The following is a 24,555-nucleotide window of genomic DNA, read 5'->3' as shown; positions in this document are numbered from 1 at the left end:
CAAAGGAGGGAGGAAAAAGAAAGAAGAAAAAGAAAGAGGAAAACGTAAGGAAGAGGCGGCAGAGGAGATGACCGTGACGGGGCCGGAGTGGCGGGCGGTGGTGGGGAGCGTGCGCGGCGGCGGAGCAGCACACGGTGTCGCTGCAGGCTCAGAAACGTCGGCGGAGCGGCGAGGCGGCTCCGCCCCGGTGCGGCGGAGAGCCCGGCTGTGAGCGCGGGGGGGCGGCGCGGGGCGGGCAGGAGAGGCGGTGCGTCCGTGCGGCGGCGGGGAGCCGTGCGGGGCCCGGGCGGGCGGCGGCGGCGATGGGCGTGCGGTGGGTGCCCGTGGTGCGGGTGCTGGTGCTGCAGGCGGCGTGGGCGCTGGGCGGCGGGCAGGTGCGGTACTCGGTGCCGGAGGAGGCGGAGGCCGGGACGGTGGTGGGGCGGCTGGCGCAGGACCTGGGCCTGGAGGCGGGCGATGCGGAGGCGCGGCGGCTGCGGCTGGTGTCGCAGGGCCGGCGGGCGAGCGTGGAGGTGAGCGGGGCGAGCGGGGCGCTGGTGGTGAGCTCGCGGCTGGACCGGGAGGAGCTGTGCGGGAAGAGCGCGCCGTGCGCCCTGCGGCTGGAGGTGCTGGTGGAGCGGCCGCTGCGCGTCTTCCACGTGGAGCTGGAGGTCACCGACATCAACGACAACGCGCCGCTCTTCCCCGCCGCCCGGAAAAACCTCAGCATCGCGGAATCGTCGCTGCCGGGGTCTCGGTTCCCGCTGGAGGGCGCGTCGGATGCAGATATCGGAGCCAACGCGCAGCTCTCCTATGCACTCAGCCCCAGCGAGCACTTCTCTCTGGATTTGCAGCGGAGTGAAGAATACCGAGAATCCCTGTTTCTGGTGCTGAGGAAGCCGCTGGACCGCGAGACGGATGCTGTGCACCGTTTGTTGCTGTCGGCGAGTGACGGTGGGCGGCCGTCGCTGTCGGGCACGATGGAGCTGGTGATCTCGGTGCTGGACGCGAACGACAACGCGCCCCAGTTCAACCAGTCTGTGTATAAAGTGCAGCTGCCGGAGAGCGCTGCAGAGGGGACGCTGGTGGCGCGGGTGAACGCCACGGATCCGGACGAAGGAAGCAATGGCGAAATGATGTTCACTGCGAGCAATACTTTTCCTTCAAAGGGGTTAAACCTGTTCATTTTAAATTCGAAGACGGGGGAGATCCGTCTCACGGGCGCCCTAGACTTTGAAGAAGTCCGTTCATACGAGATACAAATCGAAGCGAGAGATAAGGGGACGCCCCCGCTGTCGGGTCACTGCAAGGTGGTGGTGGAGGTGGTGGACGTGAACGACAACGCGCCGGAGGTGTGGGTGACGTCGCTGTCGGTGCCGGTGCCGGAGGACGCGGCGGTGGGGACGGTGGTGGCGCTGCTGAGCGTGTCGGACCGGGACTCGGGGGCGAACGGGCGGGTGCGGTGCGCGGTGTGGCCGGCGGCGCCGTTCGGTCTGGTGGCGACGTTCGCGGGCTCGTACTCGCTGGTGGTGCGGGAGGCGCTGGACCGGGAGCGCGTGGCGGAGTACGAGGTGGAGGTGCGGGCGGAGGACGGCGGGGCGCCGCCGCTGCGCGCCAGCCGCGGGGTGCGGGTGCCGGTGTCGGACGTGAACGACAACGCGCCGGCGTTCGCGCAGGCCGTGTACACGGTGCTGGCGCGGGAGAACAACGCGGCGGGCGCGGAGCTGGCGCGGCTGTGGGCGCGGGACCCGGACGAGGCGGGCAACGGGCGCGTGAGCTACTCGGTGGCGGAGGGCGGCGGCGGCGGCGGGGGCGCGGCGGCGGGCGGGGGGTGGCGGCCGGCGTCGAGCTACGTGGCGGTGGACGCGGAGAGCGGGCGGCTGTGGGCGCTGCAGCCCCTGGACTACGAGGAGGTGCAGGTGCTGCAGTTCGAGGTGCGTGCGGTGGACGCGGGGGAGCCGGCGCTGTGCGGCAACGCCACGGTGCAGCTCTTCGTGGTGGACGAGAACGACAACGCGCCGGCGCTGCTGCCGGCTGCGGGCGGCGGGCCGGGGCCCGTGGCGGCGGGCTCGGCGGCGGCGGGGCCGGGCTCGGGGGCGCTGTGGGCGTGGGCGGCGTGGGGGGCGCCGGCGGGGCAGGTGGTGGCGAAGATCCGCGCGGTGGACGCGGACTCGGGCTACAACGCGTGGCTGCGCTACGAGCTGTGGGAGCCGCGGGGGAAGGGCCCGTTCCGCGTGGGGCTGTACAGCGGCGAGGTGAGCACGGCGCGGGCGCTGGAGGAGGCGGACGGCCCGCGGCAGAGGCTGGTGATCGTGGTGCGGGACCACGGGGAGCCGGCGCGCTCGGCCACGGCCACGCTGAGCGTGTCGCTGGTGGAGGGCGCCGAGGCGGCGCTGGCGGCCGCGGGCTCGTCGTCGTCGTCGTCGTCGCCGGGGGCGGGGCTGCGTCCGGCGGCGGGCGCGGAGGGCGGCGCGGCGGCGGCGGCGGCGGCGACGAACGTGTGGCTGGTGGTGGCCATCTGCGCGGTGTCGAGCGTGTTCGTGCTGGCGGTGGTGCTGTACGGGGCGTCGCGGTGGTCGGCGCGGGCGGGCGTGCTGCCGGGGCCCGGGCCGGCGACGCTGGTGTGCGCCAGCGAAGTGGGGAGCTGGTCGTACTCGCAGCGCCAGAGCCGGAGCCTGTGCGTGGCGGACGGCGCGGGCAAGAGCGACCTGATGGTTTTCAGCCCCAACTTCCCGCCGCCGCCCGGCGCCGCGGCGAAGGAGACGCAGCCGGAGCCGCCCGCTCTCCTGGACACGGTCAGTGGCCCTCCCTTTCTCGCCTCTCGCCCCCTCCTCCCCCTCCTCCCCCTTCTCTCCGTTCTCGCCCTGCTCGCCCTGCTCGCCGTCGCCCTGGGGAGGCGCTGGTGGGAGCCGGGCTGGGCGCCCGGGGCCTGGGGGCGGTGGGTGCTTGGCGGGTGCTTAAGGCTGTTACTGGGACCTTTGCATCTGCCTTCGGGTCCTTGCCGCAGCCCCTCGGCTCTTGCTTGTGGGGGGGACAAAAAGTGAGGGGATTGCCGCCCCCAGCAGCAGTTACCGTCCGCAGCTGAGGGTTGCTGTTCTGGGTGTGAGTTGAATAAAATCACAGCGGATTGCGACGAGAGGTTGCAGAACACGGGCTTTGCAAATGCTGTTGCTTGCTGGTGTGTAGCGTTTCCACCCGAGCTTGCTGAAGGAGTGCAAGACACGCAGTCTGTGGTGGTGACAGGAATTATTTCCTGTCTTGTTACCGTTTCTGACTGCTGACTGTGCTGGTATCAGATGTGGTTTCTTGTGGAAAACTCTGTCGTCCTCTTTGATTCTCCTTTGCAAGAGATGTGGTGGAAGGTGACAATTGGGACTCCAGGGATTTCTCTCCCCGTGGTCTCATTTCTCCATTCTTATTCATTCTAATTCTAATTCATTATGAAAGCAGAGAAGACAACACAGAATTTTCCCATCTTCTTTTCCAAGTATGTTGTTACTGTAGTTTGTAGTATCAAGTGTTCAGGGAGAGGAGTTTGACCCAAAGTAGGTGTCAGAAATGGGGATTTTCTCCCCCCCCACGCCCCCATTCCCCCCCAAACCATGTTCTAGGCTTCCATTCCTGGCTGGAGAAATGACGTGATGTGATGTATGCTGGGCCTGTTTTGATAGTCTTTCAGTAGTTGTATCAGCATTGACAGCCTTATGGCAGCCCCGGAAACCTTCTTTTTAAAAAACCCGAAATTGTCCTACACTTTAGATCTCATCCATGACAGTTGCTGTGGTCATCAACATTTGGGTTGTTCTCTCACAGATGGAAATCAATGCCCATTGCCATTAGAGCTATCCTGACACCATCTCTACCAATAGGTGTGTAACATTTCAGGTGAGTAACGGAGCTGCCAGCTGTGTAACATTTCCATCTGAGATAGCTGAAGCATTGCAAAACATGAAGGGTCAACTACGGAGAGTCTGCTCAACACAGTGCATATGATACCATCTGTATGGTTTTTATGGTGCTCTCATTGCTGGGAAGGGTCTGCGAAGCTGGTGTGAGCCCTGAGGTGGGAAAGGGAACTGTGGCCTGTCACAGAGGTGAATGTGGCAGTGGCACTGAGTAGGGCCTGGCCATGTCCTGATGTGAATGTTGACCTTGAGCAGTGGGAAGACTTGTCTGAGGGAGATAGAAATCCTTGGGTAGGTCATGGGCGATGTCGTAAGAAAAGAAGAATGGGAGATGATGTGCTTGACTTGAGAACGCATGTCCCAGAATGTGGAATGGAGGATGCCTAGAGGAAAGCATGAGGCAGGATGGGCAGAGAGTGTTCTTTTGCAGGATCCTTCCCAGGCTCCCAAGGGTCTGGAGTTGGAGGCCTTCTGGCTGTTGAGATAGTGTGTGGTATTGAAATGCCCACAGTGTCTTTTGAGGTTCTGAATATGTCCCACCAGAGACAGTCCCTTGTGCTGCTGCCTGCCTGATGTGTTGGTAAGAGGGGGTGAGATGCAGACTGCTGAATAGTGTCTGATGAACGTTTTTGCTCGTGCTTTGGGAAGGGTGTTGTGGGAGGGTAGTTCTTGAATCTGCTGTCCCTGTGTAGTGGTGGGCATCCGTAGCAGCTTCCACAGCCGTTGATGTTGCCATGATGGTTCCTTCTTCCTCCTCAGGCAGGATTTGTAAGGGGCCATGAGGAGGTGGGTGTCATCTTTGTGCTCTTGACTTCCCCTCCTTGTGCACTTGCACAGTTGGCGGCGGTACAGGTGGTGTGCCTGCTTGTCATGCTTTACTCATTTGGTTACGTGCACGTACACGCCAAACCCTCCAGCCCAGCCCAGCTCTGGTTTTCCATGGTACAAGTTCTCTCACCCAGCTGATGTCGTGATTGTGCTTACGTTTCAGCATTTAGTGGTGTTCTGTCAAAGAAGGAAATCTGTGTGGAGTGGGATGCGAGCGGTCACAGCTCTAGTGACAGAATGCTTACGAACTCTGATGTGCAGCTGTGTGGTGTTTCCATCGGAGATTGCTGCAAAGGCCAAAGCATTGAGGGTGAAGTTCACAGAAGTGGGAAGAGCCTGCCAGATGCTGTGTGGCTTTGCAGCCTTCCATATGTTCTTTGTGCAAATGATGAGGGAAGGTGAGGATGTGCAAAGGCCTGAGTCCTGCTCACTGCAGGGTTTAGAGCTGGGGCATGTTGTTGGGGTTGAGGACTGTCTGGGTATTGTGGCAGTGATCCTGCAAGTGGTACCGAGTAGGGCCTGGGCATGTGTGTCATGGGGAGGGTGTCTTTGATTGGGGAAGAGTCTTGTCTGATGGAAATGGAGATGCTGTGTCGAACACGGTCTGTGTCATTGAGGAAGGACTGGAGAATATCTGAACATAACTGCCATATGTGCCTTTAATCACTTGTTTTTGATGTGGAATGTTGTTGGTCAGCCAGAAGCTTTTTGAAATTTGGATCATGCTGTGAGCCTTCTCTGAGCCTTCCTTGTTCTTCTCTGTGTTCTCGGTCTTGGTAGGGAGGGGAAGAAGTGTTCTCCATATTCAGGATGTTGGCAAAGCTTGCGTTTCAGTAGAGTGGGATGGGATCCTTTGGTTTTCTTCTCTCCTCTCACCAAACCTGCCCACCCTTTTGTTGTTTTTTCTCACCTTGGCAACGTGTTGTTAACAGTGGATGAGATGCAGACTGCTGAATTGTGGCATCTGTCAGGTGGCAGACATTTGGGTCATTTTTCATGAGTGTGTGGGAAGGTTTTTCCAGTGTCCTGAGCTGAGGTTGATGTTGAGAGAATGTCCTTAGCTTTCAGGTCTCCTTCCTACTTCCCCTGTGATAGAAGTGCATAAGGGGCACTAAGGACTGTGTAGGTTTTGCAGAACATGAGTTATTTTTTCCTGTCCAGCATCCCCAGAAATCTCTGATCATGTTAAGGGACAGTGTCCCTTAAACCCAATTCTCCTGTTGTGAAAACATTTGCTTTTTGAAGAAGCAACGAGTGATGCTACAGGTAAGTTGCTGAGACTGGAGGTGGATGTGTTTGAGAGACAGATGTACATTTTTGTTCCTGTTCAGTTGTGGCATCTTCATGTTGGATCGACCGACTGTTGCCTGGATTGTAGTGCCTGTAGGTTTGGAGAAGCAAAGCACTGCTGCCTGCTGTTGTTCCTTTCCTTCCAGGCACAGGGTGAGCAGGTGGCAGCAAGCATGGAGGGAGGAGGGAGCTCAGTACACTTTTTTGAGTGGGTGTGTTGGGCATTGAGGAGATGTTCTCAGTGAAAATGTCATGGTGTTACCTTGATGGCTTTTGTTTGGCTGTGTGATGCGTGGATCACACTAACGAAGGAGAGGTATTCCATGGGGACTAAATCCCTTGGGTAACAGGGTTCTTGCAGCACTGTTTGTGCTTGCCATTCAGCGTGCAGGTGAAAGTGAGTCAGGAAGAATAGCTCTTCCTCAAGGTGTATGAAGAGTGCTCAGGAGCTGTGGCTGCCCCCTGCTTTTTCAGCCTTCATGGAGGATTGTTGTGCTGGTCTGTGATGGGTTTGAGCTCCTGAATGAGAGAGTCCCCTGTGTTGTTTGGATTCTTTGGAGCCTGTTTGCAGAGATGTCCAAGTACCTGGGGCTTGGGCTTGTGTTTCACTTCAAGCTGGCCAGCACCATGAAGGACAACCAAAAGGGGCACTTCTAAATATGTTAACAGCAATAGGAGGGTCAGAGAGAACATTAGTCCGTTACTTGATGAGGTTGGCCACCTCGCAAAGAGGGATGTAGACAAAGCAGAGATGTTTAGTGCCTTCTTTGCCTCTGCCTTTAACACCGATGATGGGCCCTGGGACCGCCGGAGCCCTGTGTTGGAAGAGCATGACTGGGGGGATGCTGAACTCCCTGCCAACCCTGAACTCGTTTGAGACTTGCTGCTCCAGCTGGAGAGACTTGAGTCTATGGAGCCCAATGGGATTCATCCCAGGGTACTGAAAGAGCTGGCGGATGTTATTGCGGGACCTCTCTCCATTCTTTTTCAATGGTCTTGGGAGCCTGGAGAGGTGCCAGTCAACTGGAAGCTGGCAACTGTTGTTGCAATTTTCAGGAAGGGTGAGAAGGAAACCCCTTGTAACTAGAGGCGTGTCAGTCTCGCTTCAGTGCCTGGTAACATTATGGGGAAGGTTATTCTGGGAGTTCCTGAAAAGCACTTGAGAGAGACTGCAGTCCTTGGTTATAGCCAGCACGCGTTCACGAGGGTAAAGTCTTCTTTAACTGACTTAACTTCCCTTTATGACAAGGTCACCCATGTAGTTGAGCAAGGGAAGGCAATAGATGTGGGGTTTTTTTGAATTTTAGCAAAGCTTTTGGTACTGTCTCTGACAGCATCCTTCTGGATGAAATGTCCAGCATACATCTGTCATACTACTTGTCGTAGGACGTGTCCATAATATGTTGGGAGAGCAATGGGTGACAGGTTGGGGTCAAAGAGTTACAGTAAATGGGGTTACATTAGGCTGGCGGCCAGTCACCAGTGGGGTGCTGCAGGGCTTGATTTTAGGGCCAGAGCTCTTGAATGTCTTTATAAATGATTTGGATGCGAGAGTCAAATGTACATTAAGTAAGTTTGCTGAAAATACTGAACTAGGAGGAGCTGTGGACTCCCTCGAAGGTAGAGAGGCCTTACAGAGAGATCTGGATAGGCTAGAGAGCTGGGCAGTCACCAGCCCGATGAAATTTAACAAGAGCAAGTGCTGGGTACTGCACCTGGGACGGGGTAATCCTGGTTATATGTAGAAATTGGTGGACGAGAGGCTGGAGAGCAGCTCTGTGGAAAGATATCTGTGGGTTTGGGTTGATGGCAAGTTGAATATGAGTCAACAGCATGCCCTGGCAGTCAAAGGGGCCAACCGTGTCATGGGGTGCATCAAGCACAGCATAGGTAGCTGGTTGAGGGAGGTGATTGTCCCACTCTGCACTGCAGTGGTGCGTCCCCACCTCGAGTACTGTGTGCAGTTTTGGCGCTTGAATAGAAGAAGGACATCAAACTATTAGAGTGTGTCCAGAGTCAGGTGACCAAGATGGTGAAAGGTCTTGAGGAGAAGACTTATGAGGAGCGGCTGAGGTGACTTGGTGTGTTCAGCTTGGAGAAGAGAAGGCTGAGGGGTGACCTCATTGCAGTCTACAACTTTGTCAAGAGGGGCCACAGAGGGGGAGGTGCTGATCTCCTGTCTCTGGTGACCAGTGATAGGACATGAGGAAATGGAATGAAGCTGCGTCAGGGGCAGTTCAGCTAGGACGGTAGGAAGAAGTTGTTCACTGAGAGGGTGGTCAGTCACTGGACCGGGCACCCCATGGCAGTGGTCACAGCACCAAGCCTGTCAGAGCTGAAGGAGTGGACTGCAAAACGGTTTCAAAATTTTGGCAGAACATGAGCCATTTTTTTACTATCCAGCAACCCCAGAAATTTCTGATCGTGTTAAGGGAAAATGTCCTCTAAAATCAATTCTCCTGTCCTGAAAATGTGTCTTTTCTGAAGAAGCAACTAGTGGTGCTACAGGTAAGTTGCTCGTACCTCAAGTGGATGTGTTTGAGAGACAGATGTACTTTTGTTCCTGTTTAGTCATGGTACCTTCACGCTGGATCGACCGACTGTTGCCTGGATTGTACTGCCTGTAGGACTGGACCATCAAAGCACGACTGCCTGCTGTTGTTCTTTTCCTGCTGCTTCCAGGCGCAGCGTGATCGGGTGGCAGCAAGGACAGATGGAGGAGGGAACACAATCTGTTTCACGGGATGGGTGTGTTGGGAGTCAAGGGGGTGTTCTGAGTGAAAATGCCGTGGTGTTACTCTCATGGCTTTTGTTTGGCTGTGTGACAGGTGGATCATGCAAACGAGTGAGAGGTATTCTGTGGAGACCAATGGCCTCTGTGTTGTTCTAGCAGTGATACGTAGAAAGTCTTTTGGTAAAGGATAAAAAGCAAAGAAGCGACAAGGATGGAAGCAGAAGAGAAGGGAAGTCAAGGGTAGGTGAGTGCGGGGCAACAAAGAAAAAGGAAGTGAAGGAAAAGAAGTAGGAAGGAGAAAAAAGATGACAGGAAGAGAAAGGAAGATGTGGAAGAAAAAGGAGAAGAAAAGGAACAAGAAAGGAAGCAGGAAATAAAAAGAGGAAGGAATGGAAGAGAATGGAAGCTGGAAAAGAAGGACTGTATGCAAGGAAGACACGCACACACGCCTCTATGGGGCCGGATGGGATCCACGCAAGGGTACTGAGGGAGCTGGTGGAAGTGCTCACCAAGCCGCTTTCTGTCATTTACAAGCAGTCCTGGCTAACCAGGGAGGACCTGGTTGACTGGAGGCTAGCAAATGTGACACCCATCTACAAGAAGGGCTGGAAGGAGGATTTGGGGAACTACAGGCCTGTCAGTCTGACCTTGGTGCCAGGGAAGGTTATGGAGCAGATCATCCTGAATGCCATCACATGGTACATACAGGACAACGAAGTGATCAAGCCCAGTCAGCATGGGTTTATGAAAGGCAGGTCCTGCTTCACTAACCAGATGTCCTTCTAGAACAAGGTGACCCACTTAGTGGATGAGGGAAAAGGCTGTGGATGTTGTCTACCTGGACTCTAGTAAGGCCTTTGACAAGGTTTTCCACAGCTGGTGAAGGGTCTAGAGAACAAGTCTTATGAGGAGCAGCTGTGGGAACTGGGGTTGTTTAGTCTGGAGAAAAGAAGGCTCAGGGGAGACCTTATCACTCTCTACAACTGAGCTGAAAAGGAGGTTGTAGTGAGGTGGGTGTTGGTCTCTTTTCCTAAGTAAGAAGCGATAGGACAAGAGGAGCTGGCCTCAAGTATTGCCAGGGGAGGTTTAGGTTGGATATTGGGAAAAATTTCTTCACTGAAAGGGTAGTCAGGCCCTGGAAGAGGCTGCCCAGGGAAGTGGTGGAGTCCCCATGCGTTGAGATATTTGAAAGATGTGTAGATGTGGTGCTTAGGGACATGATTTAGTGGTGGACTTGGCAGTGCTAGGTTAACGGTTGGGCTTGATGATCTTAAAGGTCTTTTCCAACCTAAACGATTCAATATTCTATGATTCTATGAAAAAGCAAGGAAGGAGGGAATAAAGAAGGATGAGAAAAGAAGGAAGAGACCATAGAGGAGATTACCAGGATGCCCTGATGTTATCTGTACACGCTGAATGGAGTTGAGGATTTCTGCATCCTCGGTGCTGAGGGCCGCTGTGCGAGGCTTGATGAAAAGTAGTGAGGAAGAGGAATGAGAGGTCTTGCCTGAGGGCGTGTCTGTGCTCCGTGACGAGAGTGATGTAGTGATATAGAAAAGATGTTGGTAAAGGAGACAAGGAAGAGGCAAAGAGGGTGGAAGAAGAGAAGTGGAGGGAAGGAGAGAGAAGAGAGGAGAAGGAGGAAGAAGAGAAGGCAGAGAAGGAAGGGAGGAAAAACAACAGCGAGAAAGAAAAGCAAGCAAGAACGAAGCAAGCAATAGAGAGGAAGGAGATAAAGAAAATAAGAAACGATAAATGAGTTTCCTAGCATGCACGGACGCTATGACTGTTCACAGAGAGGTGTTGAAGGAGAGAAAGGAAGAAAGAAAGGAAGAAAGGGAGAAAGGAAGAAAGAGTAGGAAGGACGGAAGGAAGGCAAAAAGGAACGGAATGAATGAACGGACGATAGACAAGATTACGAGAACGCACCGACCTTACCTCTAGACGCTGAACGGAGTTGATCCCTAACAGCCTCCCCCACGGTCAGAGCACCGCGCTCCGGCGCTGATGGCCCGTAATTAGCGCTGATGGCTCCGTCTGTGATGGTCTCCGCCGCGGCGTTGGAGGCGAGTGGTGAGCTGGGAGCGGGGGTAAAGCAGAGAGAAGGGTGGAAAGCGAAGGGAAAGGGGAGTAAAGACTCGGGGACGGCGGGGCAAGAAGGCAACGGAGATGGAAGAGCAGAAAGAGAAGGAAGAGTAGAAAGAAGGAAGAGAAGAAAACTAGAAGGAAAGAAAGGAAGAAGGATAGAAACGAATAGAAAGAGGCGACTGAATGAAGAAAGAAGGAGAAAAGAAGGAAGAGAAAGGGAGAAGGAAAGAGCAAAGGAGGGAGGAAAAAGAAAGAAGAAAAAGAAAGAGGAAAACGTAAGGAAGAGGCGGCAGAGGAGATGACCGTGACGGGGCCGGAGTGGCGGGCGGTGGTGGGGAGCGTGCGCGGCGGCGGAGCAGCACACGGTGTCGCTGCAGGCTCAGAAACGTCGGCGGAGCGGCGAGGCGGCTCCGCCCCGGTGCGGCGGAGAGCCCGGCTGTGAGCGCGGGGGGGCGGCGCGGGGCGGGCAGGAGAGGCGGTGCGTCCGTGCGGCGGCGGGGAGCCGTGCGGGGCCCGGGCGGGCGGCGGCGGCGGCGGCGATGGGCGTGCGGTGGGTGCCCGTGGTGCGGGTGCTGGTGCTGCAGGCGGCGTGGGCGCTGGGCGGCGGGCAGGTGCGGTACTCGGTGCCGGAGGAGGCGGAGGCCGGGACGGTGGTGGGGCGGCTGGCGCAGGACCTGGGCCTGGAGGCGGGCGATGCGGAGGCGCGGCGGCTGCGGCTGGTGTCGCAGGGCCGGCGGGCGAGCGTGGAGGTGAGCGGGGCGAGCGGGGCGCTGGTGGTGAGCTCGCGGCTGGACCGGGAGGAGCTGTGCGGGAAGAGCGCGCCGTGCGCCCTGCGGCTGGAGGTGCTGGTGGAGCAGCCGCTGCGCGTCTTCCACGTGGAGCTGGAGGTCACCGACATCAACGACAACGCGCCGCTCTTCCCCGCCGCCCGGAAAAACCTCAGCATCGCGGAATCGTCGCTGCCGGGGTCTCGGTTCCTGCTGGAGGGCGCGTCGGATGCAGATATCGGAGCCAACGCGCAGCTGTCTTACACCCTCAGCCCCACGGAGTATTTCCGTCTGGATTTACAAAAATCGAATGAGCGAAATACTGTACCCGATCTTGTTTTAACGAAACCGCTGGACCGCGAGACGGATGCTGTGCACCGTTTGTTGCTGTCGGCGAGTGACGGTGGGCGGCCGTCGCTGTCGGGCACGATGGAGCTGGTGATCTCGGTGCTGGACGCGAACGACAACGCGCCCCAGTTCAACCAGTCTGTGTATAAAGTGCAGCTGCCGGAGAGCGCTGCAGAGGGGACGCTGGTGGCGCGGGTGAACGCCACGGATCCGGACGAAGGAATTAACAGCGAGGTGACCTACACGGCGACCAACTTTTTTCCCCAGAGTGGAAGAGACGTGATTAGCGTCAATCGGAAGACGGGGGAGATCCGTCTCACGGGCTCCCTGGACTTCGAGGAAGTCAGTATATTTGATTTTCGTATTGAAGCGAGAGACAAAGGGACGCCCCCGCTGTCGGGTCACTGCAGCGTGGAGCTGGAGGTGGTGGACGTGAACGACAACGCGCCGGAGGTGTGGGTGACGTCGCTGTCGGTGCCGGTGCCGGAGGACGCGGCGGTGGGGACGGTGGTGGCGCTGCTGAGCGTGTCGGACCGGGACTCGGGGGCGAACGGGCGGGTGCGGTGCGCGGTGTGGCCGGCGGCGCCGTTCGGTCTGGTGGCGACGTTCGCGGGCTCGTACTCGCTGGTGGTGCGGGAGGCGCTGGACCGGGAGCGCGTGGCGGAGTACGAGGTGGAGGTGCGGGCGGAGGACGGCGGGGCGCCGCCGCTGCGCGCCAGCCGCGGGGTGCGGGTGCCGGTGTCGGACGTGAACGACAACGCGCCGGCGTTCGCGCAGGCCGTGTACACGGTGCTGGCGCGGGAGAACAACGCGGCGGGCGCGGAGCTGGCGCGGCTGTGGGCGCGGGACCCGGACGAGGCGGGCAACGGGCGCGTGAGCTACTCGGTGGCGGAGGGCGGCGGCGGCGGGGGCGCGGCGGCGGGCGGGGGGTGGCGGCCGGCGTCGAGCTACGTGGCGGTGGACGCGGAGAGCGGGCGGCTGTGGGCGCTGCAGCCCCTGGACTACGAGGAGGTGCAGGTGCTGCAGTTCGAGGTGCGTGCGGTGGACGCGGGGGAGCCGGCGCTGTGCGGCAACGCCACGGTGCAGCTCTTCGTGGTGGACGAGAACGACAACGCGCCGGCGCTGCTGCCGGCTGCGGGCGGCGGGCCGGGGCCCGTGGCGGCGGGCTCGGCGGCGGCGGGGCCGGGCTCGGGGGCGCTGTGGGCGTGGGCGGCGTGGGGGGCGCCGGCGGGGCAGGTGGTGGCGAAGATCCGCGCGGTGGACGCGGACTCGGGCTACAACGCGTGGCTGCGCTACGAGCTGTGGGAGCCGCGGGGGAAGGGCCCGTTCCGCGTGGGGCTGTACAGCGGCGAGGTGAGCACGGCGCGGGCGCTGGAGGAGGCGGACGGCCCGCGGCAGAGGCTGGTGATCGTGGTGCGGGACCACGGGGAGCCGGCGCGCTCGGCCACGGCCACGCTGAGCGTGTCGCTGGTGGAGGGCGCCGAGGCGGCGCTGGCGGCCGCGGCTCGTCGTCGTCGTCGTCGTCGTCGTCGCCGGGGGCGGGGCTGCGTCCGGCGGCGGGCGCGGAGGGCGGCGCGGCGGCGGCGGCGGCGGCGACGAACGTGTGGCTGGTGGTGGCCATCTGCGCGGTGTCGAGCGTGTTCGTGCTGGCGGTGGTGCTGTACGGGGCGTCGCGGTGGTCGGCGCGGGCGGGCGTGCTGTCGGGGCCCGGGCCGGCGACGCTGGTGTGCGCCAGCGAAGTGGGGAGCTGGTCGTACTCGCAGCGCCAGAGCCGGAGCCTGTGCGTGGCGGACGGCGCGGGCAAGAGCGACCTGATGGTTTTCAGCCCCAACTTCCCGCCGCCGCCCGGCGCCGCGGCGAAGGAGACGCAGCCGGAGCCGCCCGCTCTCCTGGACACGGTCAGTGGCCCTCCCTTTCTCGCCTCTCGCCCCCTCCTCCCCCTCCTCCCCCTTCTCTCCGTTCTCGCCCTGCTCGCCCTGCTCGCCGTCGCCCTGGGGAGGCGCTGGTGGGAGCCGGGCTGGGCGCCCGGGGCCTGGGGGCGGTGGGTGCTTGGCGGGTGCTTAAGGCTGTTACTGGGACCTTTGCATCTGCCTTCGGGTCCTTGCCGGAGCCCCTCGGCTCTTGCTTGTGGGGGGGACAAAAAGTGAGGGGATTGCCGCCCCCAGCAGCAGTTACCGTCCGCAGCTGAGGGTTGCTGTTCTGGGTGTGAGTTGAATAAAATCACAGCGGATTGCGACGAGAGGTTGCAGAACACGGGCTTTGCAAATGCTGTTGCTTGCTGGTGTGTAGCGTTTCCACCCGAGCTTGCTGAAGGAGTGCAAGACACGCAGTCTGTGGTGGTGACAGGAATTATTTCCTGCCATATTACCGTTTCTGACTGCTGACTGTGCTGATATCAGATGTGGTTTCTTGTGGAAAACTCTGTCGTCCTCTTTGATTCTCCTTTGCAAGAGATGTGGTGGAAGGTGACAATTGGGACTCCAGGGATTTCTCTCCCCGTGGTCTCATTTCTCCATTCTAATTCACCCACGAGAGTCATTATGAAAGCAGAGAAGACAACACAGAATTTTCCCATCTTCTTTTCCAAGTATGTTGTTACTGTAGTTTGTAGTGTCAAGTGGTCAGGGAGAGGAGTTTGACCCAAAGTAGGTGTCAGAAATGGGGATTTTTCTCCCCCCCCACCCCCCCAATCCTGCCCAAACCATGTTCTAGGCTTCCATTCCTGGCTGGAGAAATGACGTGATGTGATGTGATGTATGCTGGGCCTGTTTTGATAGTCTTTCAGTAGTTGTATCAGCATTGACAGCCTTATGGCAGCCCCGGAAACCTTCTTTTTAAAAAACCCGAAATTGTCCTACACTTTAGATCTCATCCATGACAGTTGCTGTGGTCATCAACATTTGGGTTGTTCTCTCACAGAAGGAAATCAATGCCCATTGCCATTAGAGCTGTCCTGACACCATCTCTACCAATAGGTGTGTAACATTTCAGGTGAGTAACGGAGCTGCCAGCTGTGTAACATTTCCATCTGAGATAGCTGAAGCATTGCAAAACATGAAGGGTCAACTACGGAGAGTCTGCTCAACACAGTGCATATGATACCATCTGTATGGTTTTTATGGTGCTCTCATTGCTGGGAAGGGTCTGCGAAGCTGGTGTGAGCCCTGAGGTGGGAAAGGGAACTGTGGCCTGTCACAGAGGTGAATGTGGCAGTGACACTGAGTAGGGCCTGGCCATGTCCTGATGTGAATGTTGACCTTGAGCAGTGGGAAGACTTGTCTGAGGGAGGTAGAAATCCTTGGGTAGGTCATGGGCGATGTCGTAAGAAAAGAAGAATGGGAGATGATGTGCTTGACTTGAGAACACATGTCCCAGAATGTGGAATGGAGGATGCCTAGAGGAAAGCATGAGGCAGGATGGGCAGAGAGTGTTCTTTTGCAGGATCCTTCCCAGGCTCCCAAGGTGTCTGGATTTGGAGGCCTTCTGGCTGTTGAGAGAGTGTGTGGTATTGAAATGCCCACAGTGTCTTTTGAGGTTCTGAATATGTCTCACCAGAGACAGTCCCTTGTGCTGCTGCCTGCCTGATGTGTTGGTAAGAGGGGGTGAGATGCAGACTGCTGAATAGTGTCTGATGAACGTTTTTGCTCGTGCTTTGGGAAGGGTGTTGTGGGAGGGTAGTTCTTGAATCTGCTGTCTCTGTGTAGTGGTGGGCATCCGTAGCAGCTTCCACAGCTGTTGATGTTGCCATGATGGTTCCTTCTTCCTCCTCAGGCAGGATTTGTAAGGGGCCATGAGGAGGTGGGTGTCATCTTTGTGCTCTTGACTTCCCCTCCTTGTGCACTTGCACAGTTGGCGGCGGTACAGGTGGTGTGCCTGCTTGTCATGCTTTACTCATTTGGTTACGTGCACGTACACGCCAAACCCTCCAGCCCAGCCCAGCTCTGGTTTTCCATGGTACAAGTTCTCTCACCCAGCTGATGTCGTGATTGTGCTTACGTTTCAGCATTTAGTGTTGTTCTGTCAAAGAAGGAAATCTGTGTGGAGTGGGATGCGAGCGGTCACAGCTCTAGTGACAGAATGCTTACGAACTCTGATGTGCAGCTGTGTGGTGTTTCCATCGGAGATTGCTGCAAAGGCCAAAGCATTGAGGGTGAAGTTCACAGAAGTGGGAAGAGCCTGCCAGATGCTGTGTGGCTTTGCAGCCTTCCATATGTTCTTTGTGCAAATGATGAGGGAAGGTGAGGATGTGCAAAGGCCTGAGTCCTGCTCACTGCAGGGTTTAGAGCTGGGGCATGTTGTTGGGGTTGAGGACTGTCTGGGTATTGTGGCAGTGATCCTGCAAGTGGTACCGAGTAGGGCCTGGGCATGTGTGTCACGGGGAGGGTGTCTTTGATTGGGGAAGAGTCTTGTCTGATGGAAATGGAGATGTCGAACACGGTCTGTGTCCCTGGGGAAGGACTGGAGAATGTCTGCTTAGCTGTGGAGATGCCATTTCCCATGGCACAGGATAGAGGATGCCAGTAGAAAACCTTGAGAAGAGCCCCGGCACACAGGGCTGCTTGCCCGGCATCCTCTCGGGACCTCCAGAAGTTCTGTATATCCTTGCACACTGTTCTTCTCCATGGTACTACTGCTTGAGAAGATCACTGCCGTTTGCGTCTTAAGGTACTTGCTTTGGATGTGGAATGTTGTTGGTTAAGCAGAAGGTTTTTGAAATTTGGATCATGCTGTGAGCCTTCTTTGAGCCTTCCTTGTTCTTCTCTGTGGTCTCAGTCTTGGTAGGGAGGGGAAGAAGTGGTCTCCGTATTCAGGATGTTGGCAAAGCTTGCGTTTCAATAGAGTGGGATGGGATCCTTTGGTTTTCTTCTCTCCTCTCACCAAACCTGTCCATCCTTTTGTTTTTTTTTTTTTCCCTCTCACATTGGCAACAGTGGATGAGATGCAGACTGCTGAATTGTGGCATGTGTCAGGTTGCAGACAGTTCTGTGGGTTTCCCGTGAGTGTGTGGGAAGGTTTTTCCAGTGTCCTGAGCTTTGAGATCTTCCTTCTGCTTCCCCTTTGGTAGAAGTGCCTAAGGGAGCACTACACACTGTCCAGCGTTTTCAGTGCTTTTGGAGAACATGGATCATTTTTTCCTGTCTAGCATCCCCAGAAATCTCTGATCATGTTAAGGGACAAAGCGAATTCTCCTGTTGTGAAAGTTGTTCTTTTTTCTGAAGACACCACCACTGATGGTGCAGATAAGTCGTACCTTAAAGAGGATGTGTTTGAGAGGCTGATGAACATTTTTGTTCCTGTTCAATTGTGTCATCTTCATGTTGGATCGATCGACTGTTGAATGGATTGTAATGCCTGTAGGTGTGGAACAGCAAAGCACCACTGCCTGCTGTCGTTGCTTCCCTGCTGCTTGCAGGCGCAGGGTGAGCAGGTGGCAGCAAGGACAGGTGGCCTTTCTAATGCGTTTCTTGGAGTAAATATGTTCTCATTGAAAATGCCACGGTGTTACCTTGGTGGCTTATGATTGCCTTGCTGGGTCCTCAAGGGGACTAGAGGCTGAAGACTGCGGCCTTCACCTTGATGGGAGGGGAAGTTGCAGGTGCATGGATGGGAGGAAAGCAGGAAGGTTGTTCCCTGCCCAGAGAGATGGAAGGTGGTAGGGAAGAGGAATGAGAGCTCTTGCCAAATGGCACGTCCGTGCTTCTTGGCGAGCATGGTGGTGACCTTTTAAAAACATTTTGGTAAAGGAAGAAATGAACAGAAGATACAGGATGGAAGCAGAAGAGAAGGGGAAGCAAAGATGAGACACGGTGTGGCAAGGAAAGAAAAGGAAGAGAGAAGAGAAAGGAAGAAGGAAAGAGAAAGGAGGAGTGAAAAAAGAAGGAAAGGAAGGAATCTTTGCAAGTAAGAAATAGGAAGCAAGGAAGCAAGCAAGCAGGAAGGAAGAGATGTTTGAGACTGTTACCAGGATGCACTGACTTGATCTCAACAGGCTGAATGGAGTTGAGGACCTCAGCAACCTCAGTAGTCAGGGATGCTGTGGAAGTCTTGATGAAAAGGGGTGAGGAGGAGGAAGGAGAGGTCTTGCCAAAGGGCATGTCTATGCTTCAATGCGAGCATGGTTTGGACATCTGGAAAACAGTTTGGAAAAGGAAAGAAAGGACGGGAGAGACAAGGATGGAAACAGAAGAGGAGGGGAGGAAAAAATAGGATGGGGAAGAGAAGGAAAGAGAAGAGAAAAGGAAAGAGAAGGAGGAAAGAAAGAGGTTAGAGAGAAAAATAAGAGAAAAAAGAGAATAGCAGAGAGGAATGAAGAAGGCAAGGAAAAAGAAAGGCAGGACTCTTATGAAGGTAAAAAGCAAGGAAGGAAGAGAGCAAGAAAGAAGAGCAAGGAAGGCAAGGAGAGACGATAGAGAAGATGACGAGCCCGCACCGACTTTACCTCTAGACGCTGAACGGAGCTGGTCCCTAACAGCCTCCCCCACGGTCAGAGCACCGCGCTCCGGCGCTGATGGCCCGTAATTAGCGCTGATGGCTCCGTCTGTGATGGTCTCCGCCGCGGCGTTGGAGGCGAGTGGTGAGCTGGGAGCAGGGGTAAAGCAGAGAGAAGGGTGGAAAGCGAAGGGAAAGGGGAGTAAAGACTCGGGGACGGCGGGGCAAGAAGGCAACGGAGATGGAAGAGAAGAAAGAGAAGGAAGAGAAGAAAGAAGGAAGAGAAGAAAACTAGAAGGAAAGAAAGGAAGAAGGATAGAAACGAATAAAAAGCAAGCAGGAAGGAAGAGATGTTTGAGACTGTTACCAGGATGCACTGACTTGATCTCAACAGGCTGAATGGAGTTGAGGACCTCAGCAACCTCAACTGAGGTTGAGGAAAGGAGAGACGATAGAGAAGATGACCAGCCTGCACCGACTTTACGTCTAGATGCAGAACGGAGCTGGTCCCAAGAGCTCCCCCCTTGGTTCATAGAAAAGATGTTGGTAAAGGAGACAAGGAAGAGGCAAAAAGGGTGGAAGAAGAAAAGGGGAGGGAAGGACAGGGAAGAGAGGAGAAGGGAAAGAGGAGAAAGCAGAGAAGGAAGTAAGGAAGGAAGAAATAACAGCAAGAAAGAAAAGCAAGCAAGAACGAAGCAAGCAATAGAGAGGAAGAAGATAAAATAAGAAACGATAAATGAGTTTCCTAGCATGCATGGATGCTGTGACTGTTCACAGAGAGGTGTTGAGGGAGAGAAAGGAAGAAAGAAAGGAAGAAAGGGAGAAAGGAAGAAAGAGTAGGAAAGAAGGAAGGAACAAAGGAAGAAAAGAAGGAAGGAAGGAAAAAAGGAATGAACGAATGAACGGACGATAGACGAGATTACCAGAACGCACGGACCTTACCTCAGAACGGAGTTGGTCCCTAACAGCCTCCCCCACGGTCAGAGCACCGCGCTCCGGCGCTGATGGCCCGTAATTAGCGCTGATGGCTCCGTCTGTGATGGTCTCCGCCGCGGCGTTGGAGGCGAGTGGTGAGCTGGGAGCGGGGGTAAAGCAGAGAGAAGGGTGGAAAGCGAAGGGAAAGGGGAGTAAAGACTCGGGGACGGCGGGGCAAGAAGGCAACGGAGATGGAAGAGAAGGAAGAGAAGGAAGAGAAGAAAACTAGAAGGAAAGAAAGGAAGAAGGATAGAAACGAATAAAAAGAGGCAACTGAATGAAGAAAGAAGGAGAAAAGAAGGAAGAGAAAGGGAGAAGGAAAGAGCAAAGGAGGGAGGAAAAAGAAAGAAGAAAGAGGAAAACGTAAGGAAGAGGCGGCAGAGGAGATGACCGTGACGGGGCCGGAGTGGCGGGCGGTGGTGGGGAGCGTGCGCGGCGGCGGAGCAGCACACGGTGTCGCTGCAGGCTCAGAAACGTCGGCGGAGCGGCGAGGCGGCTCCGCCCCGGTGCGGCGGAGAGCCCGGCTGTGAGCGCGGGGGGGCGGCGCGGGGCGGGCAGGAGAGGCGGTGCGTCCGTGCGGCGGCGGGGAGCCGTGCGGGGCCCGGGCGGGCGGCGGCGGCGGCGGCGATGGGCGTGCGGTGGGTGCCCGTGGTGCGGGTGCTGGTGCTGCAGGCGGCGTGGGCGCTGGGCGGCGGGCAGGTGCGGTACTCGGTGCCGGAGGAGGCGGAGGCCGGGACGGTGGTGGGGCGGCTGGCGCAGGACCTGGGCCTGGAGGCGGGCGATGCGGAGGCGCGGCGGCTGCGGCTGGTGTCGCAGGGCCGGCGGGCGAGCGTGGAGGTGAGCGGGGCGAGCGGGGCGCTGGTGGTGAGCTCGCGGCTGGACCGGGAGGAGCTGTGCGGGAAGAGCGCGCCGTGCGCCCTGCGGCTGGAGGTGCTGGTGGAGCGGCCGCTGCGCGTCTTCCACGTGGAGCTGGAGGTCACCGACATCAACGACAACGCGCCGCTCTTCCCCGCCGCCCGGAAAAACCTCAGCATCGCGGAATCGTCGCTGCCGGGGTCTCGGTTCCCGCTGGAGGGCGCGTCGGATGCAGATATTGGAGCCAACGCGCAGCTCTCCTATGCACTCAGCCCCAGGGAGCACTTTACACTCGATGTTAAATCCTCTGATGAAAACAGGAAATCTGTATTCCTCGTGCTCGCGAAACCGCTGGACCGCGAGACGGATGCTGTGCACCGTTTGTTGCTGTCGGCGAGTGACGGTGGGCGGCCGTCGCTGTCGGGCACGATGGAGCTGGTGATCTCGGTGCTGGATGCGAACGACAACGTGCCCCAGTTCAACCAGTCTGTGTATAAAGTGCAGCTGCCGGAGAGCGCTGCAGAGGGGACGCTGGTGGCGCGGGTGAACGCCACGGATCCGGACGAGGGTCTTAATAAGGAATTTTCCTACAGCATCGTCAGTTCGATTCCTGCTGGTAACAAAGATCTATTCACCATTGATCCGAAAACGGGGGAGATCAGACTGACGGGTGCCCTGGACTTCGAAGACGTCCGTTTACACGAGTTGCAAATCGAAGCGAGAGACAAAGGTTGGCCCCCGCTGTCGGGTCACTGCAGCGTGGAGCTGGAGGTGGTGGACGTGAACGACAACGCGCCGGAGGTGTGGGTGACGTCGCTGTCGGTGCCGGTGCCGGAGGACGCGGCGGTGGGGACGGTGGTGGCGCTGCTGAGCGTGTCGGACCGGGACTCGGGGGCGAACGGGCGGGTGCGGTGCGCGGTGTGGCCGGCGGCGCCGTTCGGTCTGGTGGCGACGTTCGCGGGCTCGTACTCGCTGGTGGTGCGGGAGGCGCTGGACCGGGAGCGCGTGGCGGAGTACGAGGTGGAGGTGCGGGCGGAGGACGGCGGGGCGCCGCCGCTGCGCGCCAGCCGCGGGGTGCGGGTGCCGGTGTCGGACGTGAACGACAACGCGCCGGCGTTCGCGCAGGCCGTGTACACGGTGCTGGCGCGGGAGAACAACGCGGCGGGCGCGGAGCTGGCGCGGCTGTGGGCGCGGGACCCGGACGAGGCGGGCAACGGGCGCGTGAGCTACTCGGTGGCGGAGGGCGGCGGCGGCGGGGGCGCGGCGGCGGGCGGGGGGTGGCGGCCGGCGTCGAGCTACGTGGCGGTGGACGCGGAGAGCGGGCGGCTGTGGGCGCTGCAGCCCCTGGACTACGAGGAGGTGCAGGTGCTGCAGTTCGAGGTGCGTGCGGTGGACGCGGGGGAGCCGGCGCTGTGCGGCAACGCCACGGTGCAGCTCTTCGTGGTGGACGAGAACGACAACGCGCCGGCGCTGCTGCCGGCTGCGGGCGGCGGGCCGGGGCCCGTGGCGGCGGGCTCGGCGGCGGCGGGGCCGGGCTCGGGGGCGCTGTGGGCGTGGGCGGCGTGGGGGGCGCCGGCGGGGCAGGTGGTGGCGAAGATCCGCGCGGTGGACGCGGACTCGGGCTACAACGCGTGGCTGCGCTACGAGCTGTGGGAGCCGCGGGGGAAGGGCCCGTTCCGCGTGGGGCTGTACAGCGGCGAGGTGAGCACGGCGCGGGCGCTGGAGGAGGCGGACGGCCCGCGGCAGAGGCTGGTGATCGTGGTGCGGGACCACGGGGAGCCGGCGCGCTCGGCCACGGCCACGCTGAGCGTGTCGCTGGTGGAGGGCGCCGAGGCGGCGCTGGCGGCCGCGGGCTCGTCGTCGTCGTCGTCGTCGTCGTCGCCGGGGGCGGGGCTGCGTCCGGCGGCGGGCGCGGAGGGCGGCGCGGCGGCGGCGGCGGCGGCGACGAACGTGTGGCTGGTGGTGGCCATCTGCGCGGTGTCGAGCGTGTTCGTGCTGGCGGTGGTGCTGTACGGGGCGTCGCGGTGGTCGGCGCGGGCGGGCGTGCTGTCGGGGCCCGGGCCGGCGACGCTGGTGTGCGCCAGCGAAGTGGGGAGCTGGTCGTACTCGCAGCGCCAGAGCCGGAGCCTGTGCGTGGCGGACGGCGCGGGCAAGAGCGACCTGATGGTTTTCAGCCCCAACTTCCCGCCGCCGCCCGGCGCCGCGGCGAAGGAGACGCAGCCGGAGCCGCCCGCTCTCCTGGACACGGTCAGTGGCCCTCCCTTTCTCGCCTCTCGCCCCCTCCTCCCCCTCCTCCCCCTTCTCTCCGTTCTCGCCCTGCTCGCCGTCGCCCTGGGGAGGCGCTGGTGGGAGCCGGGCTGGGCGCCCCGGGCCTGGGGGCGGTGTGTTCCTGGCGGGTTCTTATTCTCTGATTGCTGTCTGCAATATTCCTTGTGTCTTCTTCCTCTGCAAGCTGGTTCAGTGCTGTAGTTTTTTATGCCTCTTTCTCATCTTCCTGGAGCACGGAATTGCTCAGAGCCATTTTGCAGCCATTTTCCATGGCGTCACGACCTTAATGCTACTATCTTTTTTAGTGACAGTTTACTCCTTTGTTTCTAGCTGAGGTGTGACATGGCAGGCTGCTGTTTTCTGTAGCACCTCATATCTTATTGTAGAGGAGATAGGGAGATCAAGAGCATAGGTTGGGATTTAAAGTATGTGTGGAAATGTCTAGTCCAAACCCATCCTGAAAGGCGCACTGTTGAAGTTGGATGGGTTTTTTCGCGGTGTTGTCCTATCTAATTTTTCATGTCTTTGCTTCTTATCATCCTTCATGGTACTTCTGCTTTGAAGATCTCTGTCATATTCCCTTTCAGTCTTTTATTTTTTAACACGAGGAAATGTTCCTCAAACAGAAGCTGCTCTGAATCTTTGGTCATCCTACTGGCCTTCTCTGAAACTCTTCCCTATCTGCTCTCTTCTTGTTACCATGTTAAGAAGTGGAGGACCTCCACAAAATATTCAAAGTGTTGCTGAACCTTATATTTCCACAAAGTTGAATGAAGTGTATTGTTTATTTCCATGGTCTTCTAAGTCTTACCTTTTGATTGGCACTGAGAACAGAGCTGATATATCCACATCACTCTCTTCTCTGTGCTAAAGATGTTATTTCAGAACCTTAAATGGTTGTCTCAGAGTCAGTTACAGTGTCTGTTGAAGCTAAATTTTTTCCTCATCTGCTCAGCCTTGTGGTGTCGTGCATGGAAAATATTTTGCCATTTTCCCATGTAGGCCTTCAAGGTCATCAGCTCTTTCTGCAGTTCTTCTCAGCAGACCTGTATTTTAACTCTGCTCCATAGGGTAATATCTCCCATAACCTTTGTTACATCACTCTCCATGACTTTTTGAGATGAGCTTCTAAATGGCACAGTTCCTGGCGAAGATCTCTGCCCGACTGGGGCGTTGACCTTGTTATCTTACTCAAGTGACCAGGTTTGGATTTCCTGCCATCTGTGTAGTTAATCACAACTCTTAAGTGCCTCTTTCAGCCTTCTTTCATTTTGCATATGATGTCTTCATCTGTGTACATTTTCCTGTCTTGCAGGTAGGACAGTTTTAATGAACTTTTTGCTTTTGGTTGCTGCGAAGTGCAGGTTTCCAGTCTTTCCTTGATCAGAAGTCTGTCCTTCTTTTTGATTCTCCTCTAAAACAGAGGTCACTCAAGGTGACCACAGTTGGTACTCCAGGTTCTTCTCTGTTCACCTTGTATGGCATATATTAGTTTGTGAAGTAATACAGAGTTACATGGAAAAGATAGTAGAAGCATTTTGTGTTGTTGCTTTCTAAGTATGATGTAAATGTACTTTCTAATACAACATATGTAATGGCAGAAGAGCAGCAACAAAGGCAGCTGTGAAAAACATGCAGACACAGTGTTATATGAGGCAAGAAGTATTGCTAGAGAGCACCTCAGCTATGGTTCATGACTCTGCTAGTTCCATGTACCCTGCAGTGGTAGGCTTTGTATTTCCTTTCTTGTTTGTTTTGTTGTTTTTTTTTTTTTTTTTTTTCTTCCTGAGAATACTTTTTAAAATAAACTGTTATTTTGTGCCTCGTTGTGTGTGTGCCTTGTGATGATCATGTGAATATGAACTGGGATGACACTTGAAACTCCTGATTCTCCCATAGACAGCGTGGCTTAGCTTGCCTTTCTCAGGAGATGTGTCAGTAATTGTGAGTGAGAGCCGTGCTGCCAAATAGTGTTGACTGATTTCAGAATTTGTGCCCCTTGCCATCACTGTGCTTCAGTGTCTTGTAGTCTCTTAAGGTGATGTTTACCTCGAGAGAATGCTGTGAGACTTAAGGTTTAATTTCTGTT

The 24,555-nt window shown here is 57.0% G+C and overlaps 2 protein-coding genes and 1 pseudogene across 3 annotated transcripts; all 3 read left to right on the top strand.

Annotated features, from left to right (window-relative positions):
• Nucleotides 1–301: 301 nt before the first annotated feature.
• LOC309596207 (protocadherin alpha-5-like) lies at nucleotides 302–6,659 on the top strand (the record flags this gene model as incomplete). Its single annotated transcript, XM_082324049.1, has 3 exons — nucleotides 302–2,881; nucleotides 6,044–6,095; nucleotides 6,477–6,659. The coding sequence occupies exons 1-3, from the start codon at nucleotides 303–305 to the stop codon at nucleotides 6,657–6,659; spliced, it is 2,814 nt and encodes a 937-aa protein (XP_082180175.1). The 5' UTR covers nucleotide 302.
• Nucleotides 6,660–8,546: 1,887 nt separating this feature from the next.
• On the top strand, nucleotides 8,547–17,277 carry LOC309596206 (protocadherin alpha-5-like; annotated as a pseudogene). The gene is made up of 3 exons: nucleotides 8,547–13,944; nucleotides 16,041–16,177; nucleotides 17,159–17,277. The product of its transcript is annotated as a protocadherin alpha-5-like (transcript).
• Nucleotides 17,278–19,970: 2,693 nt separating this feature from the next.
• LOC309596205 (protocadherin alpha-2-like) lies at nucleotides 19,971–23,796 on the top strand (the record flags this gene model as incomplete). The annotated part of the gene is made up of 6 exons (XM_082324048.1): nucleotides 19,971–20,180; nucleotides 20,232–21,419; nucleotides 21,540–21,665; nucleotides 21,783–22,016; nucleotides 22,311–22,445; nucleotides 23,782–23,796. The coding sequence occupies 6 exons, from the start codon at nucleotides 19,971–19,973 to the stop codon at nucleotides 23,794–23,796; spliced, it is 1,908 nt and encodes a 635-aa protein (XP_082180174.1).
• Between the last annotated feature and the right edge of the window lie 759 nt (nucleotides 23,797–24,555).

This window comes from Platalea leucorodia (assembly GCF_965183815.1).
Source record: "Platalea leucorodia genome assembly, chromosome: 11".
Classification (NCBI taxonomy): domain Eukaryota; kingdom Metazoa; phylum Chordata; class Aves; order Pelecaniformes; family Threskiornithidae; genus Platalea; species Platalea leucorodia.
The sequence above is the reverse complement of the archived record's forward strand: the minus strand, read 5'-3'. Positions and strand labels throughout refer to the sequence as shown.